At 46.0% G+C, this 22,261-nt stretch overlaps 1 protein-coding gene across 1 annotated transcript in view; it reads right to left on the bottom strand.

The window, feature by feature from the left end:
* The window catches only part of CHSY1 (chondroitin sulfate synthase 1), a 74,002-nt gene that overhangs the window by 50,095 nt on the left and 1,646 nt on the right, over positions 1–22,261 (bottom strand). Inside the window, exon 2 of the mRNA XM_054642078.2 lies at positions 14,284–14,779. Coding sequence (XP_054498053.1) covers positions 14,284–14,779 — 496 coding nt within the window. The remainder of the gene's footprint in view (positions 1–14,283; positions 14,780–22,261) is intronic.

Below are 22,261 nucleotides of genomic sequence, written 5' to 3'. Positions count from 1 at the left end.
CAACCGGGGGAGTCTAACCAGAATATTAAGAGACAGCCATATTTTACTATTATTTACCATCAAGGCACCACTAGAACCACTGCAGTTCCTTTCTTCTGAATATAATCATCATATTGATAAAACTGGCAGCATTCCCAAACTGGACACGGCTTTTTTGTCCCACCACACAAAGAGAGGCAGACACAAAGACAACCAGTGACGTTATATTGGCTACCAAAGAAAACAAAATCCAAGCCACTGTTCTTCACTGCATGCTCTTTGCTTGGACAGGAAGAAAACATATTCTAAGAAGTCACTTTCAGACCTGTAAAGAGTTGACTGTTTTGCATAGTAACTAGGCATGAAATTACAGCAGCTACAATTCAGTGTTTTTCCTATGTTGGCCATCAGTCAGGTGCACGAGTGCTCCCGCTTGGATTTAATTCGGATGCCATGCCAGAACACATCCCATCAGCATGGGATGTCACACTTGTCACTTCCATGCAGGATGGTTTTGCTGGCATGTGGAAGCAGCTGAGGCTCATAGCATGTTGCTTTCTTGGCAGGTATTCCACCTTGCCTAGGGGAGACAGGCATAGGGGAGTTCTACGTCTAGGAAAAATAAGATTATTGTAGCCCATCAGATATGATTTCCGGCTTTAGGGATTAGAGCTGTGTCCCAGCCAGAGAAAATAGCAGGTTGCTCCTTAGCTTTCACCTTGTAACATTTTATTGTTTACCTGCATTTATCTCAGACTAACTTCCTTTCTGAAGGCCTATCTCAGTCCTTCTCTGCCCACTCCCATCACACACCCAGCCCTCTCTACTCTCAGAGAAACTGCAGTTAAGGTTAAGCACATTTAAGTTTCATATCATCATAAAGAAGTAGTTCCTTCAACATCTGCAAGTGACTGTGACTGCTTTTCCTCCTCCTCCTCCTCAGCACTTCCCACCTCAAATTTTGCCCCTCTGTTGGTCCTCTGCGAACAGCTCCCTGATTTACCAGACAAGAAACTGCTTCACTTGGAGCAGCAGCTACAAAAGGAGCAACATCTGCTCTGTAAGCACTCAGCAGAACGTTGCACAAGAGCACTTTCTTTAGCCTGCCTGATATTGCAAATGCCAAAGGAATCTGGTTCCCTCGTATCTCTACTCACGGGACCTCTGTTTAGAATATTTGAAATTACTTAGGCTCCAGCACATTAATAAGACCCCCCCTGGGTTTCACCCTGGGTCTCCTGCTTTCACCACCCTTCACCTCCAAGAGGCTTTTTTCCCACTGCTCCACTTTGCTCCCTGGTTCCAGTGAAGAGCCTCATCTGAACCCCTGCAAGCTGGGCTCCCTCAGTTTTCTTAGGAAATCATCTCCAGTGATTGCCTTAGGCCACGGTTGAGAAAGACTGATGGAGAACTGCAGGTTTGTCTGCAGCTCACTTCATTCCTTCTGATGCCCTCTGGGAACCAGAGCACACCATGCTGATTCTTTTTGACATTTCTGCCTGTGACTTTTCTGCCCCTAAACAGGTGGGGAGGGGACATTTCCTGATCCCGCTCTAGGAAAAGGTCCATTCCAGCAGAAAATTTGGTTCTCCCTCTCCCTCCTGAAAACAAGTCTGCTCCTGCCTCACCTCACTTCAGCCTGCCGGTGGAATTTTAATTGCAGTAACTGGTGAAAGGGGGGGAAGGTGTGGTTTGGCTGCAGGACACGGAGTCAGGACCTCTTACGCTCTGCACCTTGCCCTGACGGTACCTCCTCCTGTGCCCTGGGGATAACCCCGTGCCATGCAGGGAGAGCTGCTGCTCCCCAGCGTGGAAGGAGCATGGGAAAGGTTTGCAAAGCCCTTTGATGGTAAAGCACAAAATTCTAGACCCGGGGTAACAGCTCCCTCAGTGTACTGGGGAATCAGGTTCCTCCAAGTTTCCCTGCGAGCAAGGTCAAAACCACACTTCAAGTTTGCCCGAGAATGACAGCCAGTCTAAAATTAAGCTGAAAAGTAACTTCTCACCCTCTTGTGAAACAGGCCACAAAAAAGCCTAAATGCATCTTCAAAGCCAAAACAGATCTTCAGCAAGAAATGCTCCCTGGAGAGGGGAGCAAGCACTGCACATGTTCCAAGGCAGGGCTGGGTGTCGACACCAAGGCCTGGACAGGGCAGAGCTGCTGCTCTCAAGGGACAGGGACATGGTATAAAGTGCCATGGACCCACCCCAAGTCACCTTTTGCCACACTCAGCTACCAAATCTCACTATTTATCCACACTAATGAAGCAGAAGGGAAGAGCAACGTCAAACCAAAAGAGCTTAACATTAAACAGCACATCCCTCTCGTGCTCTTCCTCCATCCCACGAGACCTATCTCATGGTAATTTGATGGAAAGCTGTTTTTCCACCCAAGCTCTACTTTGAGTCAAAAAGCCAGCAGTGACAGCATCAGAAAGCTATTTGGGAATGGAACTGAAAAGCTGTCAGATAGCTTTGTGGGGTTAAAGAAACCAACTCAGAAAACCAAACACAGGAGACAGGAGATGGCAAACCTCAAGATGTCTGAAGACCACAGGAGACAAACTCAGAGATTTTCAAATCACCAGGACTTTGTCAGTTTACAGAGCCTCCTCTCACTCCCTCCCCTACATTTCAGACGATGAGTGTGCATTTCTGGGCAGGACTGGTTTCAGCCAAGTATCTGTGGAACAAGCATGAGGACACGTGCAGGAGGAAAAAAGTAACAGTGGAGGCGGGGAAAAGATGGGGAAATTATTCCAAAGGCTGCAATAAAGCTCAAAAATTTTAAGAAGTCAGGATTTTTTTCCATTTAAGTGCCTGGTGAAGGACTCGGGTGCCTCTGTTATGATGCACACAATGTCCTTCAAGCCAGGTCTGTCTCTGGAGCAGAAATTCAACACACTTTTCCCCAGAGAAAGTTCTATTGTCCTGCAGTCACTGCCAAATTCAGATGTTTAATTCAAAGTGTGAACCAGGTTGCTTTTAGAGAGAAAATCTCCAGGCTACCGCTCCATCCCATAACTAACACCAGCTTTGTTCAGGGCAGGACACAGCACAGCTCCCTATCCTCAAAAGGCAAGGGAGGCAACATATAAACAACATATCACTGTACATCACAGCCTGGGAGCTGCATACCTCAAACAGTAAGCAGTGCTAACAGTCTGAGGCACCTCGACAGATGTATGGCCAAGCAGCCATAAAGGAGCCTTTGTGCTGCCTGAACTGAAACAAGGCATTTTCTGTACGGGACCGGGCCCGAGCACCGAGCACCATAAACGGCGTTACACATTTCACACCTCCCCTGCACCGGGGCAGATGGCACAAGGCAGCGTGGAGGAATGACCACATCAGGGATCTGCAGGAGCCACTCTGCAGCCACAAGGAAGATGACTTTGCCCTCAGCTTCCATCCCCCTCGCTTGCAGGTCCCATGTCAGAAGTGCCTGGGTTAAAGCGGAGCCAACCCGCCATTGAGCAGAGGCCTGTCCCTGCAGGACAGCCCGTGCAAAAGATCACCACAAATACTTGTGATCCACCACACAAAGGCTTTTCATCCTCGTGCTTAAGCACACAGCTGCTATTTGATATATATTTTGAAACACACTTTTCATCTTCGCCCTAGTTTCCAGTTCTGAAATTAGGCTAATTCTTCAAGGCCGCAGGAGCCGCGCTGTTATTTTTGGCCTAGGGAAGATAAGAAACCATGGACGGTTTTCCCTCAGTACGAGCACACACAGCAGCAGCAGCAAACTTCAGGATTCAGCCAAACACATTATTCCACAGGATCAGAAGTGGCTTCCAGTTGGGCCCAGTAAAACACAGCAAGAAAAAGTACAACTGCAAAAGGCTCTCGCAGTGACAGCAGTGCATGTTTCAACTCCAGGGAAGCAGAGAAAAAGAGAGAGAGGGGAAAAAAAAGAATATTTGAAAAAGTCAAAGAAAAATTGCTCTGTCCAAAACCTGGAAAAGCCACAGTTAGCAAACATTCCCAGGGAAGCAAAATCCCTGCTGCTTTATGAAGATTAAATCTGCTATTGTCTCACAGTTGTTGGCTGTTTGCTTTTTTTAAAATAAAGTTCCCCTTGGCCAAAGATGTTAGGAAGTATCTTCAATAAGAAAAGGATATAAAAACAAGTATGCCAGTTAATAAATCAGTGATAAGGTTAAACAAACAAGGTAAGGTAAGGTGAGCGTAAGGTTTCTTGACAAATCATCTTTGATAAGGTTAAGCAAATTTCTCTTTTGTCAGGACAGGAAAGATACACATGCAAGGGCACAATATTTTCGCTGACATGGACAATGAATGTGAGAGGTGTATGTTCTGAGTCACTCACGTTGGACAAGACATTTTTTCAAGCATATGGTCTGAAGACTGTAGGAAACCATTTAAAAAAATTAGGTCAGGCATTTAACCCACTCTGCACCTTTACATTGAGGGGGACTGCAGGAAAAAAAGCTTTATAAAAAATTCAGACCTTATATGCAGACAGTTCCCTGCTGAATATCCATGCAGAATTACACATAATGTTAATTCTCAACAACCCATCCACCCAGAACTTTGTCCTTCTGAGGACAGAGAACATTGCCCTTATGCAGAGATGCTAAGGAGTGAATTCTGATGTCTCTTGAGCAAGCATTTTCTCTCTCTGCAAGACAGTAACACACAATTAAAAGTATGGTTACAAAGGATTAAGGCAGCTCAGTTAATGCAAACTAGCACTCTCTCCTGCATTCCTCACTAATACAGTGGTGACATAACCAGCCAAAACATGTAGCTTTAATTCAAATAAGGTTTAAAGAAGTTACTGCCAAGTAATTACACCCATTGAGCAGAGGAACCTTCATTAATACCCCGCTGCCGTTCTCAGAGCGCTTTTCCAACCAACTGCACCAATCTGAAGTGGCAACCATGGACAAGAGCAGGCAACAAGTTTTCATGAGCAGACTTGTGCCTGCCTTTCAGGAGACACTGACACATGGCTGAGCACAGCCACGAGGACAGAGGCAAGGACACAGCATCCAAGTGCTGGCTGCCTCCTCAGAAGGGCTGGGGCAGCCCCGAGGTAGAGGAGCTTTCTGGTCATGTCCTCCTTTATTTTTCTGATAACACGCTTTTCTTTGCAGCTGAAAGAAGGTGACACTGGCACTTCAGCAAGTTTTCTACTACCCTCTTCTGCTTTCTAATGAACTGCTGGCCAAGTCCAAGCCATGGGTTCCCATTTATTTCATCGCTAATCCTAGCCTCTGTGTAAGAACCTGTGCTTAATCCACAAAGAGTACCGGATGCTTCTGAAGACTGCTTCCAAGAACAAAAATATAGCACTCAGCTGGAGCTCCCTAAAGCCATTCAGTAGGAAGGATTAAACCCAGAGACTTGGATGGAACTTAGATCCAGTGGGCATGACCCTACCTGTGCTCTCTTCATTACACAAGAGCAGGTCGTGCCTTTGCCTTTTCCTAAACCTCTTTCTAAGCTAATGACTCCAAAGCACTGGCTCCAGGAGCCTCATCTCACTGCTCTGCACAAACATTCAGGGCTCACATCCACGTGCTCTCAGTATAAACCAGCACAGACCCAAATGAAGCTGTAGCTGCTTGTGGCAGTGCTCCCAGGACATCAGATCACCAAGCACACAAGCTGACCACTGAAGCTGCACCTGCACTGCAGCCCTGGGAGCGAGTCCCTGCCAGCAGCTCAGGTAAAAATGGCATCACACAGGCTGCAGAGCTCTCTGTGAAAAGGAAAAACTGCTTCCATGCTCACCTGGAAAAGGGAGCTCACTGTACTGGCTCTCCTCTTAGCACCAACACTTCACATCAGGGCACAACACTGAAGCATGGACAAGAGATAAATGGACAAGCAGACATTTCCTATTCAAAGAGCCTTTAAAAGAATGGTCCCTATTCGCTTCGGTTCTTAATAGCAACATAAATTATATACAGGCATTGATTCTTTTCCTGAAGTCACCATTACCACACAAGCTGCAAGTAACTGGCATGAAGTTCAGTGGGTTCTCAAGAGTCCCCCCATAAAAATCTGTCACAACTTTTACTTTTGTTTCATTATTGTAGCACCAGTTTTAACTTGCTCAAGACACAACTGAAAAAAAACACTAACTTGCTCTCACTGAGTACCAGAAATTTATTTTCATGTAAAAAAAACTTAACCAGAAATAACCAGAACTCGACTTTCAGTTGCAAGGGCTCCCAAATACACTTTTGGCTGAAACTTTAAAATTTAAGAAAACAAAGCCAGTTAGTCCCCCAAACTTTTCCAATTAAGTTCCCAACCTCATTGTGACACATAAAGGTCATTTTGGCCTAGGCATGCAGGAAGATAATCCCCACCCTTCAGGCAACTGGGATTTCTGGCAAGATTTTAAGAGGTCTCCAGCTGATAACCATGAAAAGTTCACACCACCAGGAGTCCAGATAAGCTTTTAACACAGGAAATTAGTGCAAAATTGTTTTAAGCATTTTCAAGATCAATTAAGATGGTGTAACAGTCCAGCAAAGTAGAATTAAGTTCTCTGCTTCAAATCAGATGGGTTTGGAATACAAAACAGCAGCTCTGGAGCTGGGAGGTGTCTACAGGAAATGAGGTTAGACAAATGCAGGGCAATTAATCCTCTGTGCAGTCAGATTACAGACTCCCCCATCCCCAGGGCACCAGGCACAGCCAGAACTGGGTTAAACTGCTGCAGGTTGTCATCTTGCACCTTCCCTGCCCATGCAGGGGCCAGTGGCTCTCCCCCACAGCCTAAAAAGCCAATCTCTTTTCTGACATGCAAGGTACACACTAGGAGACTCAAAACAGTTCTCATTTGTAACTGCAGATGCAAACTATGAAAAAAAGCAGCCCCAAATGCCATTTTCTGCCTTGTCAGCACTGGAGGACCATAAAGTTCATCAAGGACACTGAATTTCAGAGAAGCAAAAGATGAACTGGGAGTTTCTGGCTGGGGTGAGGAGTCAGCTGGTGTTAACAGCTCTTTCTGGGATCTCTCCCAGCACAGGCAGCAGACCAGTGACTGCAAACAGCATGAACTGGGGAAAATGTGACTTGTACAGATCACAAATGCATCCTCAGACACTGCCCTGGTACACTGTCAGCCCAGGGAGCAAGGCACATGTCTCAGCACACACAGCCTGCTAGGAAATGTTCTGTCCCAAAGCATAAAGAAAACCCTTCCTAGCAGGTTAGTGCTCACACCACTGTGGCTACAACCACTGGCTAGAACAACTCTGGGTTATTATCCAAGCTCATTCATTGGAAGTTCAAAAGAAAATGATCTTACTATGCTAAATTTGGTTGGGGTTTTTTAAAGTAACAAACAGATATTACACTGAGACCATTGTATCCATCCATTTAAAAAACCCAAGTTTTGTTTCTTCTCTGTGATAATTCAATTTTCTTATTGAAAAAAATCAAGTATTTCTTAAAACACCATACTCCAAGTGGCAGGTAGCACTGAAAGCATTGGAGCTATGTGTTCCTACCCTCCTGTTGGTGACCTCAGCTAAGTTTATATTAAGCCCCTTCCCAACATCAGCACTTCATTTTTATTTCCCAGCACCAAACAAGTCTGGCATTTCTCTCCCATGCCCACAGGCTCTGACACCTTCCTGCTGCTGGTGTTTTAAGCTGCTCACAGAACTTGGCTTTAATAGATTGAGGGGAGAAATGCAAATATTCTCTCCAAATTAACTATTAGCCCCCCCTCCTCCCACAATTACCCTCTACACAGAGATCAGCTTAAATCTTCCATACTGAGAGCCCCAGCTGACATTTTATGTCCCCTTCAGTCAAGAAAGACAATTTTTATATCTATTTTTATCACTGTCTTGTCACACAGGACACTTACAGAGATCCTGGTTTTGTACAGAGATATCCATGAAATGGTTTATTCCCCCTACCTTCATCTTTTATACACAGAAACAAGCACTAAAGAAAAAGGAAAAGGAAATTTGCAAGCTCAATATTTGGTCAGATATCATTGACCCATAGGAGAGAACTGACTACAAAGGGTTTGACATTGATTAGATTTAGAATTTAACAGTGTCCTTCCAAGGTCTCCAGTCAGGTGGGATTCCCCTACAAGAGGCAGGGCAGCTCTGATCACAGCACAAGTACCAGAGGCTCAGAGCTCCAGCAAGCTGTAAAGATTTTACCCTGCAGGATGGCTTTCCCATCAGTCCAAAAGAAGAATACACAACAGAAAGCTTCTAGTCTCAGACTCACCTTCTTCTGCCTATCCCCACTGCTGTTCAACAGAACAAACTCAAATCCTCAACTCTCTTCTGAGTGCCTTAATTAAGAAACTGGCATGATGAGCTATTTTCTTAGAGTTCTTTGTCCTGTCATGCTATGAAGGATTAGCTTTTCCTGACTTGTCCTCAAGATAACAACTAATCCTGATGTCTCCCTCAACTCAACAGGCTGCACAGACCCTAATTTATAACAAAACCACTGCACTCCAAGACAGCAGTAATGGGGGGTTAGCAATACTTCTGTTTGCTGGATTCATGGCTGAAGCTTCCTAAGGGTCTGCACGACACCATCAAAGTCCTCATTTCAGCAACCCTCAGCTTAAGCATTAGGTCAAGTCATCCAGCTAACTAAGGACAGATTAACCATGTGCTCACAAAATCTAGGTCAGTCCCAAACAGGCTCTACAGCCTGGAAAGGCCTCTCTGTGTCAGCAAGAATCCCCCAGCCCTCCCCTCTGAAAGGATGTTCTGCAGAAAGTGAGTGGGACCCAGATTCACTTTTTGTTACATTTGTTCTTCATTTCTACAGCACAGAATAAACCTTGACCAACCTGCATCCAGAAGTCAGTAAGAAACCAGTCAGTAATGTCAAGTTCTCCCTCTCTGGAATATCTGGTTCTCAAATATTCAGTTATTTTCTGAAGTGAAAGAGCCAGGTCAGGACCTGGCTGCAGACCTGAGACTTGTCTCCCATTCCAAACCTTCCAAATCCTCCTAACCCACACCTCAGTTCCACAGACCCATTCTGCAGCCTTTACTCTCTCCTGTGACCTCTCTGCCCTCCTCCCCAGCAAACACTAAAATTAGACCACACGGCCTCCCCCAGTGCTGTCATGGGCTCCCTGTCACATCAGTCATGTATTTCAGTCTCACCCTGAGCCCATGCATCACCTCCCCTGCCCAGATAATGCTCTTCTCCAGTCTTACCTGTCTGTCCTTTGACAAAGTGCCATTCCTCATTACCTTCAGGGAGCTCAATCTCCATCCATCCCCAGAATGCATGACCACCCACTTACATCTTAATCTGAAGCCAAAAAGACATCTCTGAGGCATTCCAAAGATAAAATTAGGTGCTGGAGGAAAGATGGCTTATAAACATCCACTCTAAAACTTTGGGCATGCTTGTATCCTCCCTGTCTCACACACACAATTCACATCACAGGTTTCTTGAAATTGAGAGATGCAGTGGGCTGCACACACAGCAAGATAAGGTGTCTGTGCTGTCAGGGTTTGTCAAGTTTCCATGCTCTGACTTCAGAAAATGTCCAAGCTTTGAAGCCAGGACAATACACACATACAATAATGTCTTATTTCAGGAGTGCTGCTGGAAGCTCCTGCTACAAAGACAAGTGAATTCTTCCATTTGCTGGCTCGGAGTCCAAGGAGAGGTTCATGAAGCAAGAACAACCAAACACCACAGTCCAACCCCACTGCCCCCAGTGTCTGCAGAGAACAGAGGTGCTGCAGAGCCCCCTCACAGAGCCCATCCTGCCCTGCTCTGGGAGCTCACTCTGTGCTGGGTGTCACTCACCACCCAGCCACAACAGGACCAATCTCCTTTTTGTTAATGACAGAAGGGAAAGCAAAGGAACTGGAGCTCAGCCATTAACAGCAGCATCTCTTTCCAGTCTTTCAGATCTGATCTATCACTGCAGGACTATAATTGATTTTATTTTTTTTTACTTCCAGCTGTCTTACAGAAAAGCATAAACTTCAGTTTTGCCCTTGGGAACATCCATCCCAGAAAGGGTATGTTCTGGCACTGCCAGTGTACTTGGCAGATATAATGAGCACTTTAAGAGCTTTCTTAACTTCAGTGAACTTCAGAGTAGCAATTATCTTCAATTACTCCAGATGAAAGACCACACAAAATGTTAACTCAAACCCCCCTTCTCCCAAAGCCCCCTGCTATCCCTGGTCACCAATGTCCTACTTTTTCCTCTCACCAACACCCAAAAGGTTGGACCTGCTCTTCCTTGCTGCTTATATTTCCTGGTGTGATCAACACCCTTGTCATACCTTCCTTTCCATCCTGTCTCCTTTCAGGACATTGCAGAGTACTTGTTGCAGTTTGGAGGAAAGCACTGCTTTCTCCACACAGATACACTTGATGCATCTCACCTAATTTCTCCCACAGCCTCAATCAGAACAGGAGATAAAACAGACAAAATTGGTTATTTATACCTGCCAGAGGTAGGAAAAGATGCTCCACTGGATCCACTGTAGGATCCACTATTGCACTGTAGGACACAGAGGAAGGAACTGGGATCACCTGAAAGCAGCATATGTCACAAGGGTTTAAATACAAAAGAAATTAATGAGATATAGCAGCACTGCCTTGACTTCTAGCAGCTACAAAGAGCCTGTAATAAAATTGTGAAGCTGTTAACCACAAATTAGAACAATACTCAGCAACAGCTGCAAAACAAGGCTGAAACAACACTAAGCTACACAGCAGTGACTTTGTAGTTCAGGTGCATTTAAAGGAAACGTTAGACACAAAACTGAAATCAACAATACTTTTGGGATGGTTTAAATCACAAATGAAAGAGATTGTCATCAAAACCAGAACAGGTTCTCAGGCTGAAATCCAAGACCCTGCATGGCACCACATGGCAATGTAGGAGAAAACAAAACTTCCATGTCCCCGTGATCCACATGAGATGGACTGGAAGAACTACTGGTGGGAGGAAAGGGGAGAAGGAAGGAGACTTAAGTAGGCAATCTTTTCCTGAGGATAACACCCAGCAACGTGCCAGAAGTCTTAAGTACCAGTATTCACTAGAAATGCAGAACCATTTCTGAGGAAGTCCACTCCAAGCCTTTAGTTCTCTTCAAAAAAAATGACCACACTCTATATTTCTTCATGAACTCTAAAGCTCCCTTCTGGAAGCTTCAGAGATTTCATAGCTCCATTCTTTTTGTGACTGTTTTCTTATAATTTGCTGCATAAACTCTCTGGCTTTGGCTGTTCCACCCTATAGAGTGCTGAGTTTTACAGCTATCTGTCAAACAGCAGCGACAGTCTGGGGTTTGTTTTTACAATTATGATAATCCTTGCCCTAAAGAACTTACATTTAACAGCCATGTCTCATCTGTGACTCACTCAACCTTCGTCAAATAAGGCTGTGTCAAATAACAGCTCCGAGCCTGGTCATAGGAGCTTAAAATCCCTGGGCTGCAAACTGCTCCCAAAGCAGCAGCCTGGGTGGGTCAGAGCTGCCCAGAGCCCAGAGAGGTGCAGTTGTCCTCAACCTTGCACATGCTGCTGCTGCTGCTGCTTTTCTGGGCTGAGATGACACAGGAAGACCAAAGAATGGTGGTGTCAATTCCTCTACTGTGTCTGCTGAAAAGCTCCTGAGGGCAGGAAGAGCGTGAACAAATCCTCCCAAGTCTTGAAACGGGCAATAACCGATGCCACTCTAATGAAGTGGTCTGAGAGGCACTGCAGAGAGCAGAGAGTGACAGAAACACAGAAAGGGGGGGAAAAAGGGGCTTTGAGACAAACTGCTGCGAGCAAAAATGCCACACAGAGCTGGGCTGGTGATGCATTCGGGCAAACCACCAGGGCCAGGGAAGATGAGCAGCACAGTGAAGACATTGTGGGATCCCAAAATCAGAGAAAGGGGGCAGTGACAGTCATGGAGATGAGTAAAACGATTCTGGGCAGGGAGCCCACCACGAGAACAGTGCAGGGAAAAGCCACCCGTGGTGAGGACAGCAGGGCACTCCACGCCTGAGATGCTGAGAACGAAACCCAGCGAGTTGGGGGGTCACTGCAGGGACCTGAACTGCTCCCTTGTTCTGTGCTGCCACTCCAGCCTCTTCAGAATAGGAAGTGCAGGCTGCAAAGGAGAAGTCTGAGGTTTGGGATTTCTAAGGCCAACACTTCTCTGTCTGCTGAGCCTTGTGCTGTCACAGCTTTTCCTCTGATGGGAATTGTGAAGGATGTGGTGGCTGTGCCCCAGCAGAGCAGGCACAGATAAACTTTTTGCTCCATCAGAAGCTCAGTGAAACACAACATTTTGCAATTCACTTACAGTGGCCTGTTACTTGATGTTCATGAACATACAAGACATGGAAAATGTCACTTTTACACCAAGCATTTCTAACACAGCTGTTGCAACAGCTGTGTTTATTCACAGAGCTATTGCTTTATCTGAAATAAAATACCAGGCACATTTCATCTGGGCAACAAGAAGACCAGATAAAAAAAGATGACAGGTATTTAAATTGAAAAGCCACAACTAAATGAGCATGGACTCACTTCTTGCAGAAGCTCTGTGCTTTTGTCATTGAAATGTTTCCTACTCTCCCCAACAGCTGAGCCTTAACATCCTACACTCACAAGTTACCTCTGAACACCCAACAGTTTATACACTTCACACAAACCAATTTTAAGCAATTCATGGCACTTAGGAGAATCCAGCATTAAGGCTAATAACAGAAGCTCATCAAACAAAAGTGATTATGAGAAAGCCCCATCTATTTCTGTCAGACAGCATTCCCAGTGCAGTTGTGGGCTATCATTGGTTATTTCAATCCAATATTTGGTTATATTGAATTTAGGAGCCCTTTGACAGTTTCAATAGGACCAAAATGCTGACCTTCAGTAACTTATCAAATGCCAGATGGTACAGGCATTCACAGCAGAAGTTATTTCAACTCTGAATGTCTATAGTAAAAATTTTATGCTGCTAAAAACTGTGGAAAAAGTTACTGACTCTTTACGAATGGCTAAATCACAATGCTGGCAAAACATAAACTAGTTCCAGGTCTGAAAGCAGGGAATGTGGAGAGACACTGTTAGTCTAGAAAGTCTCCAGGCACAAAAGACATTAATTAATAACTGCAGCTGGAAACCTCCTTCCCCTTCCTCAGAGGCTTCCCCATCGCTGAGCTGTGAACTGAAACAAAGCAACAGCAGAAACTCAGTGTCAAAAGCTAAACCCAAGTCTTTGCCAGTGAAAGAGTGGCTCAGCAGCAGTATCTGTCACTGTCTGTGACCTCAATGTCACTGTGAGCACAGTTCCTGCCACTGAGGCAGAAGAGCCCCGCTTCACCACATCTCATAAAAGGACAAAGCCGTAGTTGCGTCAGGTCGTAAATGTTTGTGCACAGAGATAAACTGCTCAGCCTCTCTTCTGCTTTCAACTTCTCCCATATTTCTAAGGCAGACCCACCAGCATTTACCCTGGTGAAAGTGCAGCTCAAGCTGCTTTCAACCAGGCAGTCTGTAAACACCCAGGACTCACTTCAAGGAGCCCAGCACACCCAGGCAGGAGAAGCCCCTGTCATCCCCAGGGAGAAGCTGCCAGCTCCCAACAAACAGCAGCAGGAAACTGCCACAAGCAGGCTCTCTAATTTTTTATCCCCCAAAATGCCAAATTTGCAGGCACATCAGTGTGGGCAGACCACGAGTTTTGGTAAGAGTGGTGGCTTGTCTGTGCTAACGTCAAGGACCTGCCAAGCAGGCGCATGCAGGATGGGGCTGCCAACGAGTGCCCGGAGCAGCAACAGATTTGGGCTGCCAGGAGGCAGCTCAGCATGCAGGGTTACAGTGCCAGCCACCATGAGACATCTCCAGTTTGGAGAAAAACTGTCACTGTCAGGGCAAACATCTGTCAGCCTCACACATTTCAACTGCAGTAAGAAACACGGTAATTGTATCATCCATTTTCCATGCTGACACCAGGACGTGCTCGGCTAAATAAGATAAAAGAGGCTTGGACAGTCAGGAGTGCAGGCACTCGAGGCCATTTTGATTTCAGCTTATTCCCTTTCTATCTAAGTAAAAATATCTGTGATGAATAACCAATGTTCCTCCACCTCCCTCCTTACTGCTGCATTTCCAAATTTTCGTAGGTCTTTCCAAGGGTGACACTCGCAGGGAGCACAAAGCGTAGAAACCGTACAGACGGACGGTGATGCTGCAGAGGCCGCTGAGGCGGGGGGGATCTGCTGTGCACAACATCAACCCTCCCCTCTACCTCCTGCCCCAAAAGCCCCCTCCCCACTGCCCCGTCCTTACCTCGTAGGACCAGACGCACTGCACCCCCGCGAACCTGCGCACGCAGCGTCCCACCTCCACGTCCTCGTGCGTGGTGTACATCTCCCGCAGGCACTCGCCGATGTGCGGCACCATCCGCCGCAGCACCTCCCTGCTCATGATCACTCCTGGCCCCCCCATGCAGAAGTTCTCCCCCGGCTCCAGCGCCAGCTTCCCCATCTCCTCCGTGGTGCCGAGGCCGGTCTGGCCCAGGAACAGGGGCTCGCTGCTGTTCAGGCTCCTGAGGAAGTTCTCCAGTTTGTCCCCTTTGATGTAAACGTCGTCGTCAGCCCTCATGAACCATTCGTATTTGTCCAAGTAGTGGTCATGCATGTATTTGAGCATCATGAAGGATTTCTTCTGGGGGGGGTAGGAGTCATCTACACCTGGAAGCGGCACGATGGGGATGGGGATAGAGGTGTCCGAGCCCTCGCTGGAGAAGAATTCGACCTTGCCAGGAATGGTTTTGGACCATGTTCTAGATTGGAAAAGACAAGAAGGAATAATTAAATATGCAAACCAGAGCAGGCAGAGAGTGCTGCCACAGACTGTGGCTCACCTACTTTACAAATTTTTTTTTTTTAACACCTTGAAAGGTTATTTTTTACCACACAGATGAGGACATTCACGTGGCACACACAGCAATTGGTACAACATACACAAGATTCTGATATGACAAGAGTCTGAGTACCATTTTTGCACCTCCATATGTTAGAAAAATAATTCAATAGCAGCAGTTCACTAGTAGAAGCAGGATTCCTTAAGCACACTCAGTTTTGCACTAACAGCTATTGATCACAAAGTACAGAGGTGATCCAATAGGGGCCAACAATTCACTTACAACTGAATTTACTGCTTCCAAAGCTTCCCTGCAAGTTATTCAGCATCACAGTCACTTTCCCTCTATGCCATTCCCTCTAAGCCTCCCTAAAAGCTCAAATGTGCACTCAGAAATACAGACTTCCAGAGAGTAAATTCACATGAACTTTTAAGGAAACGGCATCCCTTGGGAAACCAACCAAAGAGCAACTTCTCCAGATGGTGTGTGGAGAAGCAAAGCACAGAGCGTGGAGCAGAAGTAACCTCAAGTGGCTTTGTCCATACCAGCAAAGTTCTAAGAGATGCCTGTAGAACTCCTAATTCCCACAGTAACTTGGTGCTACCCAACACCCGCACCTCCAGCAGCTTTCCAGACATTTCATTCCAGGTTCTAGTGCAGAGGAACTGCACAGAAGAGGAGTTGTTCCTGTGCAGAGCAGCACAGCAACATCTGCTCCACACCTTCCGTGCTCCTCTCTGACAAATCCAACCCATCTGCGTGGGCAAACTGGGTCACTGATGGCAGGAAGAGCTGCAGGATGGTTCCTCAAGGCAGAGCACAGCCTCCTCCAGGGAGGATTTTCAGTCACGTAACTGCTACAGCCTTGCCCTCAAAAATTATTAATTTTAAGCTTGCGGTACCATTTTCTGAGATTCTATCTGGGATAAGAGATCACATACACCTCACAGAAACTCACAGAAACATTTTTAGTTGGTAAAACTACTTTAGTTGGTAAACCAACAGGTTTTGCCCCTTTTTATATACAGGGAGAATAATCCATAATTCTATTTGGTGACTATACTCAGAATATAACCTAAAGCTGATGTGAAAAGACTCTCAAGGTAAAGGACACACAGTATTCCCTCAATGCATCACTGTCACTCTGACCAGATGCCTCTCAGCACAGGCTTCTTGCCAATACCTGAGCAGATTTTGGGCAGCACAGACCATCTGAAATTTGAAATATCCAGAATTAGCTATCATATAAAGCCTGAAATATAAAAATACTTCAGGAGAATTATTCCTTAAGTTCCATCAGAAAATGCAGAGGTATTTAATGAGACTACCTGAACATCAACTTTGACACCTTAACAGTTTCTCACTAATTCCACTGTGTGTAATGAATATCACCCAATTACTTTAAAAGCTTTGTCTCCTGGATTTCTTACTGCTGTGGGTAGTGTTTCATAGCAAAAGTTTAGATCTGAGCTTCCTAGAAGAGCACAGGGTAAAGCAAATGGAAACATTCCCACTGACTTCACAACAGAGGTGATGAGGCCTTTAATCATCAGTGAGGCAATTAATGCACAGTACTGCTGGTTATAAATCACTGAGAACTGCCTGCTTTAAAAGGAGACACGGTCACATCCTGAACTTTCACTAACTTTTAAGGAAGTTCTGCTGTTTATTTTCTGACACCCACACTCCACATACAAATCATCCACAGCTCTTCCCGTATCAACTCCCAGTCTAAGCTTAAAAGATTTTTCTTCACTAAAGATGCATTTAAATTTTAGTGCCACAGAAAGAAAGGACAGAAGGAGTTACTGAGAAATTGAGAAATGCAGCTCATCTCATCCACTGAGACACAGCTTTGGGTGGACCCAGGACACTTTGCAGACAGCTACCAGGTTGAAGTTATAACCTAAAGTCTTTTGGCAATTTCTGTTTAGTTATTTTTTTATTCAAAAGCAAACAGTGTCTTTTCAGACTTGCTCTTCATACCCTGAAAGATCTGCCTTTATCATGACTATAATCTATGGGCAACACAGGATGTCTTCTATCACTCCAAGCTTTAGCTCCCTCCTGGAAGTCATCAAGGTCTTCTGTTGATTCCCAGTTTAAATTTACTCCCTGTTCTCCAAATAGGTACCCTGACCTCAAGATAAGAGAAGAGCTCCCATTCAACAGAAAGGGAACAAAGTGCATGCACATCCATAAACCCTGGCATGCTTGATTCCCAGTCTTCTTACTGCACTAAACCCCTCATCCCAAAGCCAGTTTGAGCCCATCTATCCATGTGAGCCACATTTAGGTTCCACATTAAACCAGGGGTAAAACAGAGACATTCCTGCATGTATGCAGGAATGGGGACACAAACACCATGCCCTAACAACATCCACACCCCAAGGACCTGTGTGAGCACCACAGTGTCACTCCAGCCTTGGGATCTCATGTCAACCACATCGACCGTGCACCAGCACAGCCTGACTGAGCCTTTGTTCACCTCCTGCAGCAACACAATTTCTAGGATGAGACAGCTCAACGTGTTGTTTGTGACCGTGGCTTTGTTTGAACCCAAAGGGATGAAACCCTCCCACATGGACAAACAGCCCAAGTGTCTGTGTCAACAGAGCACAGCTCAGGCACAGGCTGAGACAATGGAGCCACCACGGGCTGCTCCTCACGTCCAAGCCACAGCTCGCTGTGGCCCTTTTGGGGACAGAAACAGGGAGAACAGTTTGCTCAGGAAACATGCTGCTGCACTCAGCCAAAGAAGCCAAACCACAGAGGGTGAGATGAACTGTAAGTAGGTTTTTCTGGCCCCAGTTATCAGCAGAACTAAGGACTGATAAATGCACAGATGAATTCTGATCAAAGCTGCTTTTAACTTTTTTATCCAATGTTGCAAATAATCAGACTTGGCTCCATCACCAGCAATTCTGTAGTTTAGTACGTAAAACCTACATTTCTTGCCAGTCCTCCCACCTCCATTGTCATTTACCTTGTCTGCTCTCAGGTTATGGGCAGCAACCTGACCCTTCAGCTCCTGAGCACAGAGCTCTTTTCTCAACACCTCCCCACCTCTGTGGCCCCACCAGCACCCCCTTCCACCAGATTACATCACTTTCCTGGTCAAGGTTTCTCCAGTATAAGACCTGCAGGTTCTATCTGCAAAAGAATTGTATGTTTGAAAATGAAAAAAACCCAGAAAAATATTTTTATTGAAATTTGACACCCTCCTTCTTCCCCACCGCCCTGTCACCCTGAGCTGTTTAAAGGACACATGGACACAACATTTCTGCCATCAGACTCTGTATCTGCACCTGCAGAGACCACCTGGGCTGCAGTGATCGCTCACCAGCGCTTCAGTCAAAGCCATTTCAACTCTGTCCACAGAGAAATATCAGCTTGTGAATACAACTGATACTGCCCTGTGGTGGTCATTTAAAAACCCTGACAGATCCCAACCTTATCTCCCCCGTGTAATCTGAATCTGCTGCTTAAGCAGGAGGATGGGCATGAATCAGGACAGCAAGGCTCTCTATTACCCTCCCCAGGAGGTAAAACACCTGCAGGATGCTGAGTGACCTGGTTTCTCTCAGTGCACAGGGCACACAACTCCACAAAAAAATCTCTAAGCAGAGGACATGACTCCAGTGATGCTCCAGTACTGGTGGCTACCAAATCAATTCTACCCTCCCTCCCTCACCCAGTTTTGCACACTGGATATCCTTCGTGTACCCTAGGCTAAGCAAGTCACAAGCAAACTGGGTGAAAAGATTTTATCTTTTTAGCTGGCTCTCAGGAACTCATGAAATACAGAAAACCTTGTGCACACCAAGAGCGCTAAAAAACCCCAGTATTTTCTAAAAAGTGACCACAATTGTAGTCTTGAAATGTTGTAAGAAGCTTCATTTAAAAAGAAGCTTAAAAGCACAACTTGCAGCAGGAGCAGCACAGATCTGGGATGTTTTCTCTTCAGTTTCCAGTATTTATTATTTATTTGTATTATCTTGCTTATCAGCTTTGCAGACTCGGCAGAAGCACAGTCAGTGGCGCTATGCAGACAGTGCTCCCTTTGTAGAGACTCAGGCTGAAGACTGACAAAAAATGTATTTGGTTTTTGTCTGCAGCTCAGGAAGTTTCCCTTAGAGGAGATCAGAGAAATCATTTAAAGTTTTGAGAAATAGTCATCTTGTATAATTACGCTGAAGAAAATCATAATTTGTGAAGAACTCAGCAAGACAACAGACATGAAAGACTGATGTCTTGAATGCAGCTAAATTCCATGTTGAATTAGGGCTAGTTTGGCATCTCTGTTCTTCAAGGCCCCATTCTTCCAACAACATTTGCTACAGGGGAAGCAGCGAACCACAGCTCAGGCAGGAGAACTGAGCTCGGAAACCAGCACGCTGCTCCTGCACATGGTATTGTAGATAACACATGGGAGGTCACCAAAAAAAAGCTGGTCTTTTAAATTTCCACATCTCTGTCACTAAGATCTGCATTACAGAATTCCAATCTTGAGGAAAAGTTTCTTTCAGGTTTCTGCAGGATTGCTTTAACAGAGAACCCAAGCAGCTTCCACAGCTGTTTGAGTCCTTTGAGCTAAACTCCTCCAATTTTAAGTGATGCTGGTTTTCTGTCCATGCATATCCACCTTCCTTGTGGACAGGGACAGAAATGGATCCATCACCCACAGGCACACAGTCAGTCAGTGGGCCAGGCTAAGATCAGAGCCCAAGTGTCTCCGAGTTTTGGGCCATATGGTTATTTTGGGGGGTGTAAGTGACTTTGTTTTACTTACCCCCCAGCCCCTGTATCAATGACAGTTGCTCTGTGTGCTTCTTTCACACCGTTCCTTAAACATCCTCACAAATTTTAGGTTACTGGCCAGAAATGCCAAGTACATCGTGTTTCTGGTGGAGGGTACCTGAGCAGGACACTGAGTTCTCACTGCTGCAGTACTGTGGTACGATTCACACATGAAGTAAAACACGTACTGTGCTGGCACAACATCCAAAGTCACTTCACAGGGCCCCCTCCCAAGGGGCAGGAGCTCCACAATCCATCACATCCCCCAACCAGCGACCAGAACGGGCCAAACCACCCGACAGATGCAGATCTGAATTTAGGAGCAATACACTTGCAATGTGTAAGTGCACGCTTTGACAGATAACCCAAACTCCCCCACACCCAAATCCTTCTGGCTGCCTTTCACTTAAGCTCTTCCGAGCACTCAGGTATTTGGATTCCAGCTTCCTGTAAGCCACCACCAACAGAGGCAGCACGTTGGAAATGGAGCCCCTGAAGGGCACCCTTCTGCCACCGGGCAGGGATGGCTCAGCACCAGCCCCGGGCATCCCTCATGGTCCTCGTGGCACTTGACGGTGCCCTGGGGACCGTCCCAAACCCAGACGTGCTGCGGCTGTGTTCCTGCAAAGATGCTGCCAAAGGCCAGCCGCTGACATCTCGCCATTAACTGCATTCACACCACTCTCCTGCCACGTTTCCCAGGAAATCTAGTTGCTACGCAAACGGAAAAAAAAAAAAAAAATGGGTTAACTGCCTGATATTTCTGCTCCTGAGACAGCAGACTTAAATCTTCTGGGAGACTGCTTATTCCCATCCTCTCCTTCCTGCAGCTCTTTTAGGACAACTCCCCTCAACTGCAAAACCATTAGCACATATTGTTGCACTTTCCCTGAACCCCAGCCATCCCTTTAACTCCTTCCTGCCCAGCTCTTTTCCTGACTACTCCTTGTCCTTCCAAGTGACACCGTGGCTCCTGCTGCTGCACTTCCCCGGCCTCCTGGAAGGGAAGCTCTGCTAACCTGGCTGTCAGATGCAATCACTGCTGAGGCTGCAAATCTGCCCTCCGAAAACCTGTGGATCTAAAGCTTATTCTCTGCCTCACAGACTACAAAAGCAGGACTGTTACAAAGAGCCGGCGGCTCCCGAAAATCCAGCAGGCCTGGTTTGCCTTGCAGTGGTCATTTTGCTCATGATTGATGTTCAGGAAGTGGATTGCTTCCCCTCTTGTTAGACCCTATCTGGATTCACAGCAGCCAGGATCAGCAAATGCTTTCTGCTCCGGTCCCTTTTAGCTGTGTCTGTAAATGGCCTTTGAGCCACAGCAATTTGGAGGTATTCAGCCTCTGAATCCCTAATTCCTTTCAGCGTGGTATCAAGGCTCTGCACACGCTGCCACCCCGGGAATGCCTTGCTAGCAGCTTCCCATTTCACTGGCTGTGCCAGCGATTCAGCTCACCAGGATGCTTTGTCAATGTAGTAATCCCAGCAATTGTCTGCTTGAGTACTTCATGGCAATCAAAAGCCATTTAAGATTTCAGGTTTGTCTTCCTCTTCCCCCCTCCCCATCTTCCCCCAAAGATGTCTTCCTGTCACCAGGACATTAGCTCATTTCTTTCACCAACGGAGGTGAGAAAAACGCATTTAGCCCTACTAAGGGTCTCTTTATCCATCTCTTCCAAGAACAGACATCATCTCTAGACGTTAAACCAAAATAGCAGTGTAGTAAAAAGCGATACTCAGATCTCCATCTAAGGGCTGAAGGAGCCCGATTCCATTAGCTGAATTTGTTAAGTTGCATCTTTAGCCATTGTTTTGTGAGAGCAGATGTCGCAGATCTTGTTCACTAAACCCAGCTCCGCCACAGCACCAGACTGTTCAGCAAGCACAGGCAAAACCAGGCGAGAACAAGAATCCTTCCCACGCCAGCAAAGTGAATTTCTCCCCAAAGAACACTCTGGACAACACAGTGATAAATTTCCCTTTTCCGAATTCTTTAAGCAAAATCTGATGGATGCTAGATAAAGTATTCTGCCATAAAACCTGGTATGCGATGTCCCAACACGACTCCAGCCTCCCTGTATGTAAATCTAAATTGCACAGCCTGTGAGATTTGCAATCCAAAATGCTCCATCCCACATTGTGAAGGAGAACATAACCCTGAAGAAACAGATTCCTTCACCCATTTCAAAGCATCAATCATGCGCTTTCTGTAACTTAATTACAGGTCTACTGCTGGAAGAAGGAATTAAGTTTCCATTAAAACTATCGCTGGTGGACAATATGCCTCAGATTGCCCAAATAAAGCAATTTTATTGCATTGGATGCTGATATAAAGACAGATTTCCTGAAACCAGAGCCGAGCTGGGAACGATGGTATGATGGCCCATCATAGATAGTTTTGTCACCCTGCTCTTACTGGCCAATAGGGCCAAGTACTTTTCAGCCAGGGCAGGCAGGATATGGAGAAGGGTTTGTTCTAGCACAAGACTGAAGGGGATATTTTATTTATTTATTTATTTATTTAGAAAGATCTGCCCCAGAGCTCCTGGCTGCTCCCCTGAGGGTGCTGGCTCAGCCAGAGCTGGGGTGTACCCGAGCTGA

This window comes from Agelaius phoeniceus, chromosome 13, assembly GCF_051311805.1.
Source record: "Agelaius phoeniceus isolate bAgePho1 chromosome 13, bAgePho1.hap1, whole genome shotgun sequence".
In the NCBI taxonomy this organism is placed as follows: Eukaryota; Metazoa; Chordata; class Aves; order Passeriformes; family Icteridae; genus Agelaius; species Agelaius phoeniceus.
This window is presented reverse-complemented; position numbering and strand designations above follow the sequence as displayed.